Source organism: Vidua macroura, chromosome 8 (assembly GCF_024509145.1).
Source record: "Vidua macroura isolate BioBank_ID:100142 chromosome 8, ASM2450914v1, whole genome shotgun sequence".
Classification (NCBI taxonomy): domain Eukaryota; kingdom Metazoa; phylum Chordata; class Aves; order Passeriformes; family Viduidae; genus Vidua; species Vidua macroura.
Genome location: NC_071578.1, coordinates 12,937,472 through 12,954,253, shown reverse-complemented (window position 1 = coordinate 12,954,253; position 16,782 = coordinate 12,937,472). Strand labels below are relative to the sequence as shown.

Below are 16,782 nucleotides of genomic sequence, written 5' to 3'. Positions count from 1 at the left end.
TTTTAACAAAGCGATGGGGACGTTGCGTTTTCTTGCCGGATATTCCTAGAGTGCTGCTCTGTGGTTTATTTTATCCCCGATTTTAAAATCTGCTGCGGTTTATTATTTATGGCATGTGCTGCGGGGAGGGGGGAGCCTGTCCATTCACCCTCAGCCTTCCCCTTTCAGGGAGGACAGACCCCGGCGTCCGCCCCTAGACCGCACTGAGCAACCGAAGCGGCTGGGGGGAAGTGTCGACAGAGCTGCCGGCAGAGATGGCCGAGAATTGGAAGAACTGCTTCGAAGAGGAGCTCATCTGCCCCATTTGCCTGCATGTCTTTGTGGAGCCGGTCCAGCTGCCCTGCAAGCACAACTTCTGCCGGGGCTGCATCGGGGAGGCGTGGGCCAAGGAGTCGGGCTTGGTGCGGTGCCCAGAGTGCAACCAGGCCTACAACCAGAAGCCCAACCTGGAGAAGAACCTGAAGCTCACCAACATTGTGGAGAAGTTCAACTCCCTCAACCTGGAGAAGCCCCCCTCAGTCCTGCACTGCGTCTTCTGCCGTCGCGGCCCGCCACTGCCGGCCCAGAAGATCTGTTTGAGGTGCGAGGCTCCATGCTGCCAGTCCCACGTCCAGACCCACCTGCAGCAGCCCTCCACGGCCCGGGGGCATCTCCTGGTGGAGGCGGAGGACGTGCGGGCCTGGAGCTGCCCCCAGCACAACGCCTACCGCCTGTACCACTGCGAGGCCGAGCAGGTGGCCGTCTGCCAGTTCTGCTGCTACTACAGCGGGGCCCACCAGGGACACTCGGTCTGCGACGTGGAGATCCGCCGCAATGAGATCCGGGTGAGTCCAACCATCCTGGACGCTCGGGTTTGCCCAGCCTGGGGACCACCCAACCACCCTCTTCCCTGCCATGTCTGTTCCCCTGTGTTTGTGTAGGACCTACACAAAATCCAGCCTGGCACTGCTCCTCCTTCTGCCCAGGGTCCCCCCGTGGCAGACATGCTGGGTGGCCACCCGGCCAAGCAGTGATGGAGCCTGTGGGTGCCAGGGGGGCTCCCCAGGGAAGGGGTCTGTGCTGGGAGGCCTTTGTAGCTGTTGGGCTGTGGGACCTATGGTCCTTTGGGTGTGCACTCTGCAGGGAAGGGTTGCAGTCTTGGGCCAAGGGTGTTTGGAAGGGCCGTCTGCCAGGTTTGTGCTGGGCTATGCAGCTGTTTGGGGAAAGGCAGAAGAGCTACGCTCATCCGAGGTCGAGTCACCCCAAAATTGGGCTTCCTGGGAGGACAAAGCGGCTGCAGGAGCAGACCCTGTCCATTGTAAGGCCTGTGAATGTCAAACTGCTTGCTCTTCCCACTGCCTCCCACTGGGGCCGGTGGCCGCCATCCTCTTCCCCTCGGCAATGGAAGAGCTTCGTGTCAGAGACCCATGACGTGTCAGAGACCCGTGACGTCTCACTGGTGGGGATTCAGTCTTGGGGTTTGGCCAAATAATGTGATTTTTTATTAGGGGGCACAGGGCTACCTCTCTCCCTAGAGCAGCTTGGGCTGTTGTGCTGGATTCGAGGGAAAGCGGGTCTGTATTTTGCTCTTGGCCAGGCCATCTGGCAGGAGCTTTCACCCCTGGCTCCCCACCCTCCAGTTCTGGCAAGCATTTACCAGCCCTGCGGCCAGCCCTGCCATGACCCTTCTACCACCTTCCCCCTTCTCAGGGCTGCCCCTCCGCTCCCCCTCCGACCCTTGAAAGGCTCGGCGCTTGTCTGCCGTATAAATATTTAACAATGAATTGAATGGTGATTACTGTAAAATGGGGATGATTTCCTGTGTATTTTAATGTTGCCAAAATGAGTCACCATTTAGCAATAAAAAAAACCGAAGAAGTCATAAATAAAAATTGCAGTATAATTACTTTCCAATTGGATGGCCAGGCCTGGGAGTGGGGTGAGGGGGTGCAGCTCTGTGTAGAGAGGAGCCAGTTTGAGCTCACAGGAAGGTTATTTTCCTCTCCAGGTTTTTTGGGGCAAAACCAGGGACCTCCACGGAGGTGCCAGCAGCTCCACCACACACGCTGGAAGGGGAAAGACCCAGTCAGTCTTTTGGAGAAGCGCTTTTCTGCTTCTATTTATAGGGAGTCATTTTGGTTTCCCTCTGCCAGGGTGGGGAGCCACTTCGGGAGGGCTGTGCAGGCTAGGATGGGGTTCTCATGTGCATCTCCCAGGAGCCTTAGCCAGGGACCGAAACTATTTTTCCAGGTCCTTTTCCAGGACACTTTGATCTCATTTATTCCCGCTCTTGCTGCATGTTTTTTTTGTTGTTGCTGCCGTTGTTATGGCTGGATGTTCGCCGCTTCTTGCGGATGCACACTGCTAATGACCTGGCAGAAATCTGCCACTGCCTAGGCTGGATTTTGGCCCTGGCTTGAAATTTTAGGATATGTGGCCAGACACCAAAAGTGTTAGATGGCTGTATCGTAGAGCCATGGAATTATTTCGTGACCTTGGCCAAATCCCTCGGTACCTCCATCGCCGCGTTATCTTAATTTCCTTTCTCTGTGATGATAAGCTTGTCTCTTCCCGCTGGGCGCGTGGCTCAGTTGGGTGCACGGAGTCTGGGTCAATGAAGGACAGCACCAAGCTGGGGGACAGTGTGCCCAAAGGATCCTCCCTGTAGCTGAATCAGTTCTTCCATGAAGTGGCTGGAGTATGGATGAACCCCTGGGAAAAGCACCCAGCAGATTGCCAGCCCTTGCTCCATGGCCATGGCTAGGTCTCTGGCTGAAGGCTGCCGGATGCCAGCCAGCAAGGAAGGTGGCCTCGCCTCGTCGGCTCCCGAATTAGGGTGCATGAGCTCAGCTGGTGACGGCTTCCCGCCTGCGGGAGCCGGGCCTGGGATTCCTGGCTGCTTGCTCACCCTGCAGCAGCGGTGAGCCGCACTTAGAGCATCCCGAGAAAAGATGGACTGGGACTGGGGGGCAGATGAGTAACGCTGGGCTTGGGAGGTCCGGGGGAGGCCCCATTGTGAGAGGTTTGTTCCATGTGTGGCTTGTGTTCAGAAAGCCGTTAATTGAGAAATGAGTCAAAGTTGGGAGGATCGGAGCCCTGACCTTGGTGTGGGGGACTCACAAGTGTTGGAGTTGCAACATCAACTCGCTATGGAGGGGATGTCCCCCACGGTCCAGAGGAGGGACTGGAGCCTGCAAACATGCTCCACATAAACTCTTCTTTTTTAGCATTTATTCCTCTGGCTGTGTTGCCAACCTGCCTCGAAGGGCACCTTACCCCTGGTTACAGACCAGTTTGAAGGGGAAAAGGGGCTCAAAACTCTCTGGGGACAGCACCAGCACTTTGTCAGCTGAGGAGGCAGTTGGGGTAGGAGTGCTCTGGCTGGGTGAAGGAAGCTGGAGGTGGGTGTCTGCTGGAGGAAAGGGGGTGTCTGTGCAGGGTTTGCCTGAAGCAGAATATGTGCCTGGTGGGTTTGGGGGAAGGACCCCGCTCAGCGTTAGGTGCTGCACAAACCCGCAGAGCCCTGGCTCGGAATTAGTTGAACTCCACGGTGCAACTGTAATACAAACAGTAAATAAAATATGTGGTTAATCTTTCTTTCGTGGGCGTATAAAGCGCTTACCTCCCCTTCCCCCCGTGAGATGTTTTCTCCTTTGTTTCCTGTTTTTGTAGCGCTTAAAGAGGAGAGGGGGGAAGAAAAGCCAACAAGGCACCCTCTTTTCTTTTTTCTTTTTTTTCTTTTTTCTTTTTTCTCCTCATTTTGTTTGTGTCAAGGTCTCAAAGTGGAACGGTTTTTCTTCCATCTTTGCCTTTGCTGCCCCAGCCACATGCCTCCTGCCTGCATGGGGGAACCTGCTTCTAAGGCTGAAAAAGAAAGTTGCTCCAGTGTGAGGTTGATGTGTCGTTTTTTATTTCTTCTCTATCCACAAAGGGGGAAAATGCACTGCTGGGGTTGGAGTATGGGTAAGAAGCCAGCAGTCAGAGAAAGAGACTCACCTGTGGGGTATTACCATGGTTGCCCTATCTCTGTGTGGGACACGGTTGATTGAGGGCAGGTACATCTGAGCTTGCTCAGAGGTTTCCCAGGTGCCTGTCCTCAGCTAGAAGTGCCACCAGTGGAAAAGGGCTTGGGTAGAGAGGCTCTGCTTCTGTTTTGTTTTGGAGGAAGGAGATAAATTTCTCCCTGTCCTAGCTTCCTAGAAATCCCTTCACATTCTGAAGATCTCTGGTGGCTTTGAACATTAAGTGGGAGAAAATGCATTGTGGTGTTGAGACCTGAGACCTGGAAGAAAACATTGGGAATCCTCCTGCAGATGTGTAGGAACAGCATCCAGCACTGTCCATGAAGCAGTGCATGTTCAGCAAATCCAGGGGGACAGGGGCCGGGCTGCTGAGTCCATCTGCAACTCAGTGGGTTTGGGCTTTCTTTTTTGGCAGCCCCCCATATAAAGCCAACTCATGTGCTTTCTAAATTGTGAGAATGAGGAAAGGTGAGTGCTTGATAGGAGCACAGGAAGAGATGGATCTCAAGTCTGTACCAGAAACTCTGATTCTTTGCCAGCTTTGGCCACCACAAAGTCCCACGTGGCATCCCCGTGCTGCCATCAGTGCCAGGGATGTTTTGCAGGGACCAAGGGAGTCCCACCGGTGGGGAAGCTTGTTATCAGCTTCACTGCCAGGCTTCTGGCATGAGCTCTAGGTTGTTTTACTCTGAAACAGGTTTGGTAACTTGTGATGGACTGGATTTTTACAGGCTTACTTATTTTCCAGATGACTTGTTTATGAGGAGCACGGCACGCAGCTCACTGCAGGCATTGTGAGTGCAAGTGCCCGAGTGCTTGAGTGCTAATTTAGCTCTTGTGGCTGTAGGTGGTGTGGCTGGTGCCTGGCAGGCGTTTGCTGTGGCACTCTTTGAGCATACCCGGTCCCCAGACAACTTTTGCAGCAGGTCCTACAAAGCAGGAGTTGTGTAGCTTCTCCCTGTGCCTGCCATCTGAACTTCCACCAGCACCCCAGAGCTGAACAGCCAGCCCAGCCCAAGGGTTAGTCAGGCCTCACCCAGGTCTTTCCTTCCCTGGCTTTGCTTATGCCCTAATTCCTGCCCAGGAGCCTCAGGAATATGGTACTGTGCTCCTGAATGTGGCTGATCATTGTGCCCTGGGATGCTGTCAATTGGTCAAGCTGCCATGATGAGCACTGACTTCTTGGGCCTTGGGCAGTGGCAGAGATCCCAGCACCCACCTAGCCTGGCTTCCTAGCTCCATGCCACTCGCCACATCGATCTGTCAGGCTTTGCTGCTCGGTGTTGTCAGGGGCAGCAGACTTCAGTTCAAGCTGTAGCAGCCTGAGCTGCCCTGGAGAGGTCTGGGGGGAGGCTGAGCCACTCTGCTGCAAACCCCTCTGGGTTTGCTGGCCAAGCAGCAGTGGGTACCTTGGCAGTCCCAGATCTTTGGCTGAACTGGAGCAGTCTCCTGCCTCCACAGGGCTTGGATTAAGGGCTTTTCCCCACTGCTTTCCTGCTAAGCTTGAACATTTTCTGTGCCCTTAGCCCGTCAGGTTGGCAGCAGTTGGTTGCTCCAGACCTGCAGCTGCAAGTCTTTTGTGTAGAGTCAATCTGAGAAGTGACAGCAGAGATGGAGGATGCTGGGAGGCAGCCTGGTGGGTTGGGTGGGAAGGAGGAGACTTGTGTGGAGGGGACAGCCTTGGTAAAGGAGTGGGACAGGGGCTGCTGTGGAGAATGCTCTCTTTCCATAGGGGACAACGCAGTGTGGATGGGAGCTGTCGGAGAGCACGGTGGAAAGAGGAGAGATAAGGAGAGGTTCACCTGAGGACCTTGAGCTGTTTTGCAAGGAATAGCAACAATGTGTAGCCCAGGCTTACACCCCTGCTCTCCAGACTGCCCTGGCCTACATAGCGTTTTCCACCCTGAAGCCCTCCCTCAGCTGTGACTTTGAATGAGCCCGTGAGACAAGAGGTGTTGTGGTCTGGTCTCTGAACTAGGAGGTCTGAGCCCAGCTTTGTCTGGTGATGAGGGCATAATGAACTTAGTCCAGACCCTTGTTTAATCTAAATCTATCATGTGATACTTACGTGAGTATTGTGTGTCTGCTGGCATGGGGGTGATCAGCGTGCTGTTCTCCTCAAGCCCATGAGTGTGATGGAGAGGGAGAAGTAGGAGGCATGAACTGCAGTGGGACACCCTGGACTTCTATCCACCCCTCAGCCTCGTGAGCCCTTCAAGGAATGCGCAAGCCCCAGGACTGTCCTTCCCTTCTCCCCTCTCCTTGCTCCAGCAAAGCCCTGTTTGCAAGCTCTCCCACACGCTCATCCAGGCCTGGTCCTGACAGAGGGGCAGCCACAGGCTCTCTGCTGCTTTGGTCTTTGACTCTGGAGCCAAGGAATTGCCTCTGTCCCCATCTGAGCGGGAGGAGCAGAAGAGGGGCTGGCGAAGGGGGTGGGAGGAGAAGGCAGATTTCCATGTCTCACAAAGGGCACAAGCGATCAGATTCGTGCAACTGCCCAAGAATAAAGAGGCTCTTACAGTGCTGGCTGCCCTGACCTCTCTCCTCTCTGCTCCAGAGGACAGCGTGTGACCACACAGGGATTTCTTAGTTGTGCTTGGGAGGCGGGCAGCGGGCTTTCTACCCCCAGATCTGTCTGCAGCTTGCCTTGCGGCATATTGGCCTATTTTTTGCTCGTTACCTGTCTGTTTACTGGAAATCTTGCTGCATGGTGATAATTTCTTCTTTTCTTCTCTTTAATTTCATGTAATTGTTTTGGGTTTTTTTTCAATCTGACACTGAAATGGGGCTGAGAGCAGCAGTGCTTCCAGAGCAGGGACAAAAGTAACCAGGAAACACAGGGCAAGAGAGGAGGGATCGACACCGAAACAATGAAATAGCCAAGCAAGGAAAGACTGAATGCTCAATAGCACAAGCCTTTGCAGAAATGCCTGGCTAGTGCAGCATTTTATAATCAGCTTCTGTGCAGGGCTGGCCTGTAACAGTAGTGTGATGGGGGAGGAATGCTTTGAATTAGCTGGATGCCAGAATTAATTCTGTCAGAATTCAAATGTACATGTATGTACGGATTTATAAATAAATACTTGGAGCAGGATTTTGCTTTGCCACACAGGCTTCGGGGCAGAATCTGGTCTGGCCTGGCTTTTTTGCTTTAAAAAAAAATAAAATGCTATGGATCTGGGCTAGGTTCTGGTGACTTTGTCAACTTCTTGCATTTATCAGCAGCCTGTAGGCTGAGGAGATGCTGGTTGGGTTGAAGTAAGGGGGATGGCACAGAGGACTCAAAGCTGCTGAGCTTGCTTGCAGTGATAGCCAGTTTTCTGCAATGAACCTCTGTTTGCTGGAAGAGAGGTTGAGGCAGATGCTGGGGGACTGGTGGAGAGATGTGACATTTGCAGGACCAGGGATGTCCTGCCCTTCCCTTTCCTCCATGGAAGGACAGAAGCAGCTACCCCTCCTTTTCCTGGGAGAGCTACATCTAGCATACTTGGGAATGGGAGGAGGAGGTGTCTGGTCCCAAATATGGAGGGAGGGGTGGTTACTCACAGGCATGAGACTCTGGATGCACGCAAGTTTTTACATATGTCCCCCAGATGAACTCAGGAAAGAGGTTCTCAGTCCTGGATCCTTTCTGATAAGGACAACTTCAGCCTGTTCTCACCAGGGCATCATGGTTATCCCTCTTCTGTCTTGTGATTCTCTTGTGATGGTAACATGAGCAGAAATTCCCAGCTCAGTGCAGTGCTCTGCACTCTGCAACGGTGCTGTTGCACTCCAAGCACACTCCAAGTCATCCATTTGCTGAGATGATGTACCAGAACTGTTAAAAAAAATCCAAAACATTAATTAATTTAGTTTCTCTGTTTCTTCTTTTCCCTCTACCTTTCCTTTTTCAGCTTCTTGCTGTGTGGATGCTTTGATGGGGGGGCTGTTTCTGGAGTGGGCTGGGAAGAGCCGAGCTGTGGATGGCTCCAGATGAGGCAGTTGGCAGGGAGTGATGTTCCGGATGGCTGTGTCTCTCTGAAATATGAGTAAACCTTGTCAGAGCAGCCGACTATATGATCTGGGGCTTTGAGAGGGCTGATCTGCTTTTCTTCCCTCTACCCACCTCTCCCTGTTCAGGATCCCCCATTTGCTTGGCATCACCCAGTTCTTGTCTCCCTGCCTGGGTGACCTGGAAGCTTCGTTGTAGAGCTGTAGCTTTGGAGAAAGGGAAAGAAAATCCTGCATGTCCTAATGGAGGCAGTATTTTCCCTTGCCATACGACAGCTTAATCTAAACCCTCATTTCAGCCAGTTATTGTGTGGCTTTAAAACCCCATCCCCTGGAAAACAGTCTCCCACCCCCTTCCCTCCCAGTCAATCCTGGTCGGTGGAGCCGAGCTCCAGGGTTTGGTGCTGGGCCACACGCAGACACGGATCGATCACACTGGGGGGTGGGTTGATATTTCTGTGGCAAAGGCTTTTATTGCTGGTTGCTGTTGTTGGGTTGTTGGTAAGTCAGGGGGGTTGGCGAGCACTGTAATGGGCTTGTGCGTGTGGCAAGGGGAGAGAGAGGGTAATGTGATTGCGTCCTTCTGCTCATTATCCTCTTGCTACAAGGGGGGGCCGCATCCCTCTCCCCATCTGAATCCATGTGGAGCTGCCGCCTCTGCGGTGGGAGCAGGTTTTCCCTGCAGGTGAACTCCTCTGCGCTCAGACAAAGGGCTGGGGGTGCCGGTGCCTCCCTTTGTTCTTTTCCTGTCCTGGTGCACCCGCCTCTGACGGCAAAAAGCCCCTTGAAGCGTGCCTCTCAAATGGATGGAGCGGAATAAATGTGCTGCGAGGTCTCTGTCCCACTCACAGACCCTTTGGGGACAGTGCGGGGGCGGGTGCTGCGCTCCCCCTTCCCTCTGGTATTGTGCTAGCCCCTTAGTGATGGGGGTGGCCAGATCCAGGAGGGAATTACTGCAGCTCTCCTGCCACAGCTGCACTGTTGTGACTGGGTGGCTGAGGCCTGCGAGCTCTGTTTTGGTCAGAGGTAGTTTGATTGTAGGGGGTGGGGACAGAGCCTGCCCCCATCAAGGGAGTGAGAGCACATCTGGGGGCTATTTTCCTGCTTCTGCCTGCTGGCATCCTGCACAACAGGGCATGTGGGCAGGGAACTGGAAATAGTGCCTGGTGTGAAGACCACCCCTTTCCAAATGCATCTCCCGAGCATGTAAGCTCAGCAGGTAAAACCAAGGCCTGTCCTCCAGCTAAGGAATTTGTAGCTTTCTACTTAGAACAAGAGAGAAAAAGATTTTAATCTCTGCAACAATCTAAAGTCTGGATAGGGGAGTCAAGGTATTACCCTAATTTAGAGGTAAGCAGAGGTGGGGAGACCAGTTAGGAGTCAGGAAGTCCATGGCAGTGTGGGGAAGCAATCCTGGAGACTGGAGCTTTCTTTGCTGATGGTGGTACCTTGCAGGACATGGACTCTGCTAGCTGCTTCCATCCAGGCACTCCCTCCCCTGGTCCTCCTCAGGGCTGGTTCCTACTACAGTCTATGAATGCACGTGATATTAATCTCCATTTACCAAAGGGCTTTTCAGCAATATGATATGAATATAACAAGGTGAAGAACAAAAACTAAACCTTCCTCTCTCTATGCATTAAAACTGCCCACTCCTTCCTCAGGAAATACTCTTCCTTTCCAAAACACAAGGCCTGGTTTCACAGGAGAGAGAGACAGGAGGCATCTGAATAGACAGCCTTCATGTACACGCTGTATCCAGTAACTGTTGACAAAGGCATTTGAGGAAAACCTTGTGCTTCCCAAACAGTGGAGGCTGGGAGTGTCTGTCAGTTTGGGTTGGGGGATGGAGGTATCCAGGGGAAAGGGAACCCGTCAGCCCATCTCTTCTGCGTCTGGTGGAGGGAGCAGGCATTGATGTTTTCAAGGTCAAGCAAAAGTCATGAGCTGGCCCTGTGGCAACTGTGCTGGCTGGCAGGTAAGGGGAAGCCACCACAGAACCATGATAGCTGCCTGTTTTTTCTGTGGGTACAATCTCACCAGGGAATGAGGAGCTACCGTTGTTGGTCCTTTCTGCTCTAGAAAATGGCAGTGGGTCACAGCTAGAAATGGCTTCTCTGGTTGTACACTGACTGCTAGCGCTGCTCCCCCAGTCCCTGTGCAGTTCTCAGCACATGCCATAACATTTGTGTCTCTACCGCATCCTCTTTGAAAGAGGATAATGAAACTGAAAGGGGGAAGCAAGGCACACTAGAGGCACCTTGGACTGCCAAGCTTGAGAAAGCAGTGCTGGTCTGCCAGAGACCTGAGGAGCTGGATTTTGGAGTCAGAAAATGAAATGCCAGGTAGGCAGAGAGTGAAAGACACCTTATGTGAGGACAGAAACTGGGCGTCAGATATGGCTCACGTGAATCAGCAGGACTGGAGCTGTACAGAGCAGTTCCCCTGGCTCTCTGGGAGGATGGAACTGACTGGGGTCTGAGCTGTCGAGCTCTGATGGCTGAGTCAAACCTGGAAGATAAATGATACTTCAGGGGCCTGAGATCAATAATGTCAAAGGCTGGTCCGTAATCGGGTGAGATTAAAAACCAATGACAGGCCTTCTCCTAGGAGCACAAGTCAGCACGTTGAAGGAGAGCAGCAGGGTTTGCTCCTTTACAGTTATTCCCTGGTGGTGGCCACATCCAAAATCCACCTTCCCTGGCTGCCCTCTGCAATATCAGTGATTTCCCTTTTCAATCAACATCGACCGCATCCTGCAGGTCCCCTACAGCCAAGCCCTCTTCACTGGTCCCTGTGCAGCTGGTCCAGAGTGCTCCTGTCCTTGAGAGTGGCTGAGTTGGAGACAAAAGCAATGTGGTCTGGTGCTGGCCACCAGCCTCTTTCAGTGCCTAGGTGTGAGCTGGGACTGCAGGACGTAGAGGAGGAGAAGAGATGCTGAAGCAGGAGGTCATATTGATGCTGTGGGTACCATGATATGCCATGTTTTGAAAGATGCTCGGCTTTGGGGAGCATACTGGGGAGAGAAGTTTGGGAAATGAGGGCTGCTGATTACTCTTGCCTTGGGTCCTCAATATGTTATTTTTATCTGTATTTATCAATTAATGGGTACCATGAGTATTTAGCCACCCATGAGCAGGAGACAGGTGGGGTGCACACTCATGCTGATTTTGGGGCTGCTGATGTTAGATCTTATCATAGAAATAATTCTTCTCCTGGTTGGGTGCTAAGCAGGGAGCTGTGTCCCCTGGTTGGCAACAGCCACAGCCTGGCATGGAGAAAATAGAAGTGATTTATTTGTGGGTGCAGATTAAAATAAATTTGAATCCCTTCTTTACAGTGCATTCTTAAAGGGGTGCACAGGCTGCAGGGCAGGGCCGTGCTGTGGCTCCTGTGAAGGGCATTAGGAAATATGATGTTGCCTCTCTTTTCCGGGTGCAAGGGCAATTGAAGTAGACAGGGCCGTGTTGTCTCCTGCTGCTGCCCCTTTTGCGTACACAAGGAGCTGTAGATGCCTTTGCCTTTGCCCCGGGCTCCTCTTCCCCTTCCTCCCCACTCCCCCACCCCTTCCCCGCCAGGAAGCCTGGCCTTTGTGTGAAGTGATGCCTCCTGACATCAGCCGGGCGCACAATTTCCTCCGCAGCGGGGAGGGTGAGCGGGCAAGGAGAGGGATGCCACGTTCCCCAGGATGTGATGTATGGTCTGGTCTTGCTGGAGCACAGGGTGACAACATTCCCAGGGTGGCTGTGTGCCCATCTGGGATCCTGTGGGGAGGTGGCTGTGCCCAGCCTTACTGGTATGGTGATTCAGTGGAGCTTTGCCTGCTTGTGCTGTTCTGCCTGAAAACACCATGCCAGTGTGTTGCTTTTTGCTGCCTAAGACTCTGATTGCTTCAGTGGCATCTTAATGGGACCCCTCGAGGGATGCATTGTTGGGCTTTATGTAGCTGAAGTTTGACCAGCACTGGATGCAGGGTCTTGCTCTGGGGTTGGCATTGCAGCGCCATGGAGCAAAGGTGGGGGGGCTCAACAGCAAAGCAGGAGCAGGGCTAACGGCTCCTGCGGGCCAGGGCTGCACCAGCATCCTGCAGTCCATGCAGACACGTCACTTTGGAAAGGGCAGGTTGCAGGTCATCTGCGAGGGGATTTGTGCAGTCTGGGCTCTTGGCTTCTCCTTGAAAGGGGGCTAGTGCAACACATGGAAATTGGCCAAGAGCCTGCCAACAGGAAGCCACTGCTGGCACCTTGCCAGGAGTTTGGGGGCATTGCATCACTTTAATTTGAGATGTGTTTACTGGAGGATGGCATTTTGCTGCTGGCTGGCTGGAAACTACAGGTCCCAGCATGCTCCCTCATGTGTCACGCAGAGGGAGCATGGTACCACAGGGTTTGTAGTCTCGGTGCTTGCCACTTTGGGGTTTTGCTGTAACTGGGAAGGCTCTGATTCAACATTGCTGGGCAGATCCAGGCTGCAAGACATGGGACTGGTCTCTGCCTCCTGTTTTCCTATCCTTCTGCCACCCACTTGCTCAATGAAAGACCAGGTTGGCCTTTTTATGGCACCAGGCTGGGGAGGGGATCTGGTCCTATTCTTACTCATTTGCAACGTAAATATTTTGGTCCCGAATACGTTGCTGGGAGCTGGGTGTCACGTTGAGGAGCATGATTCATTCATGCTGTTGCTGCTTGGAGCACAATGAGGCAGCCCTGGGACAGGTCCCAAAGATTTCCTGTGATCGCGGCTGGTGGGGAATTTGGGACGTCACGTTCGAGTAAGTCAGAGTGCTTTTTGCACAATTCCTGCAAGCCAGGAGTACTGTGCCGTGCCTAGTGTATTCGGGACTTGCCATCCCCAAAATGTGGTCGTTGTGGGTGGCTTGCATTTCCAGAGGGAGAAATAATGAAGAGCAAGGCTGAGCTCCAGTTCTTGCCTTCTCTAACTGCTGGTGTGCAGAAAAGGTTGCAGGGTGTAGGGCTTTGTGCCTGGTGCCAGCCAGCCTAAGAAATAAAGGTACAAAGCAATGCAAGTTGAAAACCTGCTTCACATCAAGGAAACTCAGGCAGAGTTTCTCCAGTGGGACCAGAGCATCCCTGTGTGTTTTAGAGGGATGTGGGACAACCTGAAGTGAGATGCTGGGCAAATGGGCTGGAGCAGTGGAAGATGCCCCTCCATCCCACGCTTCCATTGGCAATGGTGTGCTGCCAGAAGGGACATTTCCTGTCCCACTTTGGTCACTGGTGCAGGATAGTCTGCACTCTCCACCCCAGGACTGGTTCCCTCCGTCCCCCATGTGTCACTTTGTCCTCCCCATGCTGCTGAGAGCCAGGTGTGGGCAGCGCCCAGATTCGTTCTGGCATCCTTCGTTAGACACTGTTTGTTCATGCTGCATTTTTCTTTTTGCTGGCTTGTTTGGACATGCACTGGTACATTCACGGCACTCAGGCAGTAACGTGAGTCTCTTTCCCATTAGGAAAGGGGCCAGGATTTGGGGGGGGCTGGGAGGGTGGCTTAAGCAGTAGTTTTTGAGATATTTCCTTCTGCTGCCACACCCTGTGTGAAAGAGCAATATCCGCGGCTTCAGCTGCTATCGCAAGGCTCTGAACGTCTCTCTTTTAATATAGATTGGTATCATTTTGCATTTTAAAGTAAAAACACGCTGCAAGCTGCAGACAGCTGTCGGTTGGCAGCTTTGTTTGAACATCTGGTATCGCTGGGCTGCTGTTCAGCACGATCTAACTATGGGATTCATAAAGATTATAATCCAGGCTTTCAGATTCTCAACAACCACCTCACAAAAAAAAAAAAAAAATTGGTAGGAGAAAAAATCCAGCAGGGAGGCAGTGGAGGGTCCTTGGTGCTCAGCAGACTGTGGTCGTGGTCACTGGGTGGATGGACTAGCTGTACCTTTCCTTGGCTGCCCACAGGTGCTGACAGGCTGCTTCCAGCCTGCAAAATGCCAGGCACTGGGGAACTGTAGAAGCGCGAAGTCTCTTCCCCACTTCTGTTTTTTCCAGCTTGTGTGCTGAATCTGGTCTCATACTCCTCTGGGTGGTGTCTGGCGCTGGTGAGCTGAAGCAGCAGATTCTGCTGTGGCTTTCAGTAGATGTTTGTAACAGTTGTCTGCAGCAGCAGGACTTGGTTTCTTTTTCTTTAAAGTAAGTGATGGAAGAGCCAAGCCTCACAGTAAACATCTTGGCATGTCAAAACCTCATTTCCAAGAGAAATTGAGTCCGCTTTTCTTGAAGCAACTGAAAGGTTGAGATAGCCACCTCTGTAAGCCCCATCCATCCTTCTGCGAGTCAGGCACTTTCCTTGGCACCTTTGAGAATTAAGCGACCTCTAAGCCCCTAACGAGTTTTATAAATCTTGTTAGTTGATCTGCATTTTTGCAAAGCTCTTTGAATCCAGCCTATTGGTGCATAAGTCACCTTGACTTTCCTCAAGGCTTTGACTCCCAATTCACTTTCAGGCTCCATTTGTCAGTTGGAGGTGCACAAAAATGTTCCCCCTTATCTTTATTAGAGAAAAAAAAAAAAGCTGCCTGGAGAAATGTAGCTGCACTTTAGTTGGTGCAGGCCAGTAATAGACGTGCATATAAACCTGTTCTGTCCTTGTTTGTGTTGATTTAACTTACCAGTACAAATTAAAATAGCCTTGAGCGGTTGGAAGTTTAACTAGATCAGTTGGGAGGAAAAAAAAAAATAAAATCATGGCCTTTAAATCAAAGGAGGGTTTTCTTTCTAGTGCTGCCTGAGTCTGGAGAGGTGCTTTGTGCTGCTGGACCCGTTGTCTTTGGCTCACCAAATGAGACACTGATGGGGCACATGGCTGCAGGTCATTGCCAGGGTCTCATGGCCGGGACATGGGTACACGAGGGTATTGCTGCTGCTGCTCTGCTCCTCAGAGGTGTCTGAGCTCCCCATAAAACCTGTTTATGCTTCTAGATCCTTGTGCCAGGTTCCCTCCAGGGCAGAAAGTAGAAATCAGGGGAGGTGGGAAGCCAAAGAGGCTGTTGTTCAGAGCTCAGGGCTTCCCATGGCAGGACTCAGCCTGGTGGGTGCAGAGTGGAGGTCTTTGGGCAGGGGAGAGGCTGTTCAGCCTGCAGTGGGAGCAAGGGTGGAAGAGGCTGGCTGTGTTTCACCCCTGCAGGGAGAAGGCTCTGAGATCACACAGGCCAGCTGGATCTTGAATCCAAGATGTTTATTTGGAAGGGGGAGTGAGGGTTTCTCAATTTTGCAGGGCTTGCAGATGGGGGCAGGTTTGCTGCCAAGCAATAGGATGGGTCTTTGCAGGATGGCTCTTTTGTAAGGTAAGCCATTCCCCCAGCCACAGTTTGAGGACAACTGGCTGAGACCCTGAGATTTTGTCATATTGGGAAGATCTTGGAATTCAACAGAGCTAGACAAGACTGAGACAGCAGCAGATCAAGGAGGGATTGGGGTTGCTGCCAAAGCCTGTTGAATTTTTTATGGGGGTTATGGCAGGAGCAACTGCGAAATGATATGTCAGAGCAATAGGACTGGTGTGAGGACTTTGTGATTCAGCTGAGTTTCAGCCCTGAGTGAACTCCCTTTGCTGCCCGTTCTGCCACCACTGGAGCTGGCAGAGCGCTTCTGAGAGCCAGCTGGGGGAGATGATCCCACCAAAGACAGACTGCTCCTTTTTTTTCTGGATTAATTTTTTATCTGTAGCTGTGGTTGGGAAGGGGCAGATGGATGAAAACAGACATGAGGGAGAAAAGGATGGTGGGGCCCCCCTAATGTCCATATAAATTGATTGAAGCATTTGAGAAACCACAAGCACAGAGTGTGCTGAAGGCAGAAAGGGCAGGAGTTATTACATGATCTTTTAGGCTCTGAGAAACTGTGAAATCTAGTGAATCCCACTCAATACAGCTACAGGCCCCAGATTTTATTTTCTGGCATTGTGGGGTGGAAGTACAAGGCAACACTGGTCATGGGGACCAGTTGTGCTCCAGGTGTTGGTGTCAGTCTGAGCTCCCAAGTGGCGTGAAACAGTTGCTCAAGGCACTTAGGTCTGGGTGTCTGAAACTTTCTGGATGTCACAAACCCCTGCACTTTCCCTGCAGTCTCCCAGTGCTGGTGCTCCTGAGTTGGTTACTCAAAGGGCATTTGGTGCTGGGCAGGGCAGGTTTGTGCCAGGGCCTGCAGCCAGAGCCCTGTGCTGGAGATGGCTCAGCAGCAGGGTGAATTTTGGCACTCATTTATAAGCAGCCCTAAACATGTACATTTTCCCCCTAAAACTGAAAGAGGTGGGGAATGGGGAAAAGAGCTCCTCCCCTCATCCCTGGTGGCAAAGAAGATGCAGACCTTGTCCTTCATAAACACAGAGCTGAACCCTGTGACTCTTCCTGGCTCTCCTCGCTCCCAGGCGAAGGTGGCCAGTGCTGTCCTCCTGCCGAAAGCTGCCTGGGGTGGGCAGTTGGCCCATGTTTGCACCCAGGCCTGGGTGGGGATCTATTCTCCCTCCCTTCCCAGCAGATAGAAAAGAAATTTCTTGAGCTCCTCACTGCCCTGAGGGCCTGGTAGAGCCTGCAGCCCCAGCCTTCAGAGGCGGTCTTTCCATCTTGCTCCTGCACCACCCAAATGCATCTGCTGTCCCTGTGGCATTGGGACACAGTGTGGGAGCATTTTCCCTGATGGGATGCTGTCTCTCCTGGCAGGCACGGGGCAGGACGTGGCTCTACTGGCCAAAAGCACAAGTCACTAGTGAGGTTCCCCAAGGCTCAGTTTTGGGACCAGTCTTGTTTAATACTAGGAAGGCTCTA

At 52.4% G+C, this 16,782-nt stretch overlaps 1 protein-coding gene across 1 annotated transcript in view; it reads left to right on the top strand.

Moving 5' to 3' along the window:
• The window catches only part of TRIM8 (tripartite motif containing 8), a 30,184-nt gene that overhangs the window by 1,041 nt on the left and 12,361 nt on the right, over positions 1-16,782 (top strand). Inside the window, exon 2 of the mRNA XM_053984313.1 lies at positions 169-824. Within this exon, the coding sequence (XP_053840288.1) occupies positions 255-824 (570 nt within the window). The 5' untranslated portion in view covers positions 169-254. The remainder of the gene's footprint in view (positions 1-168; positions 825-16,782) is intronic.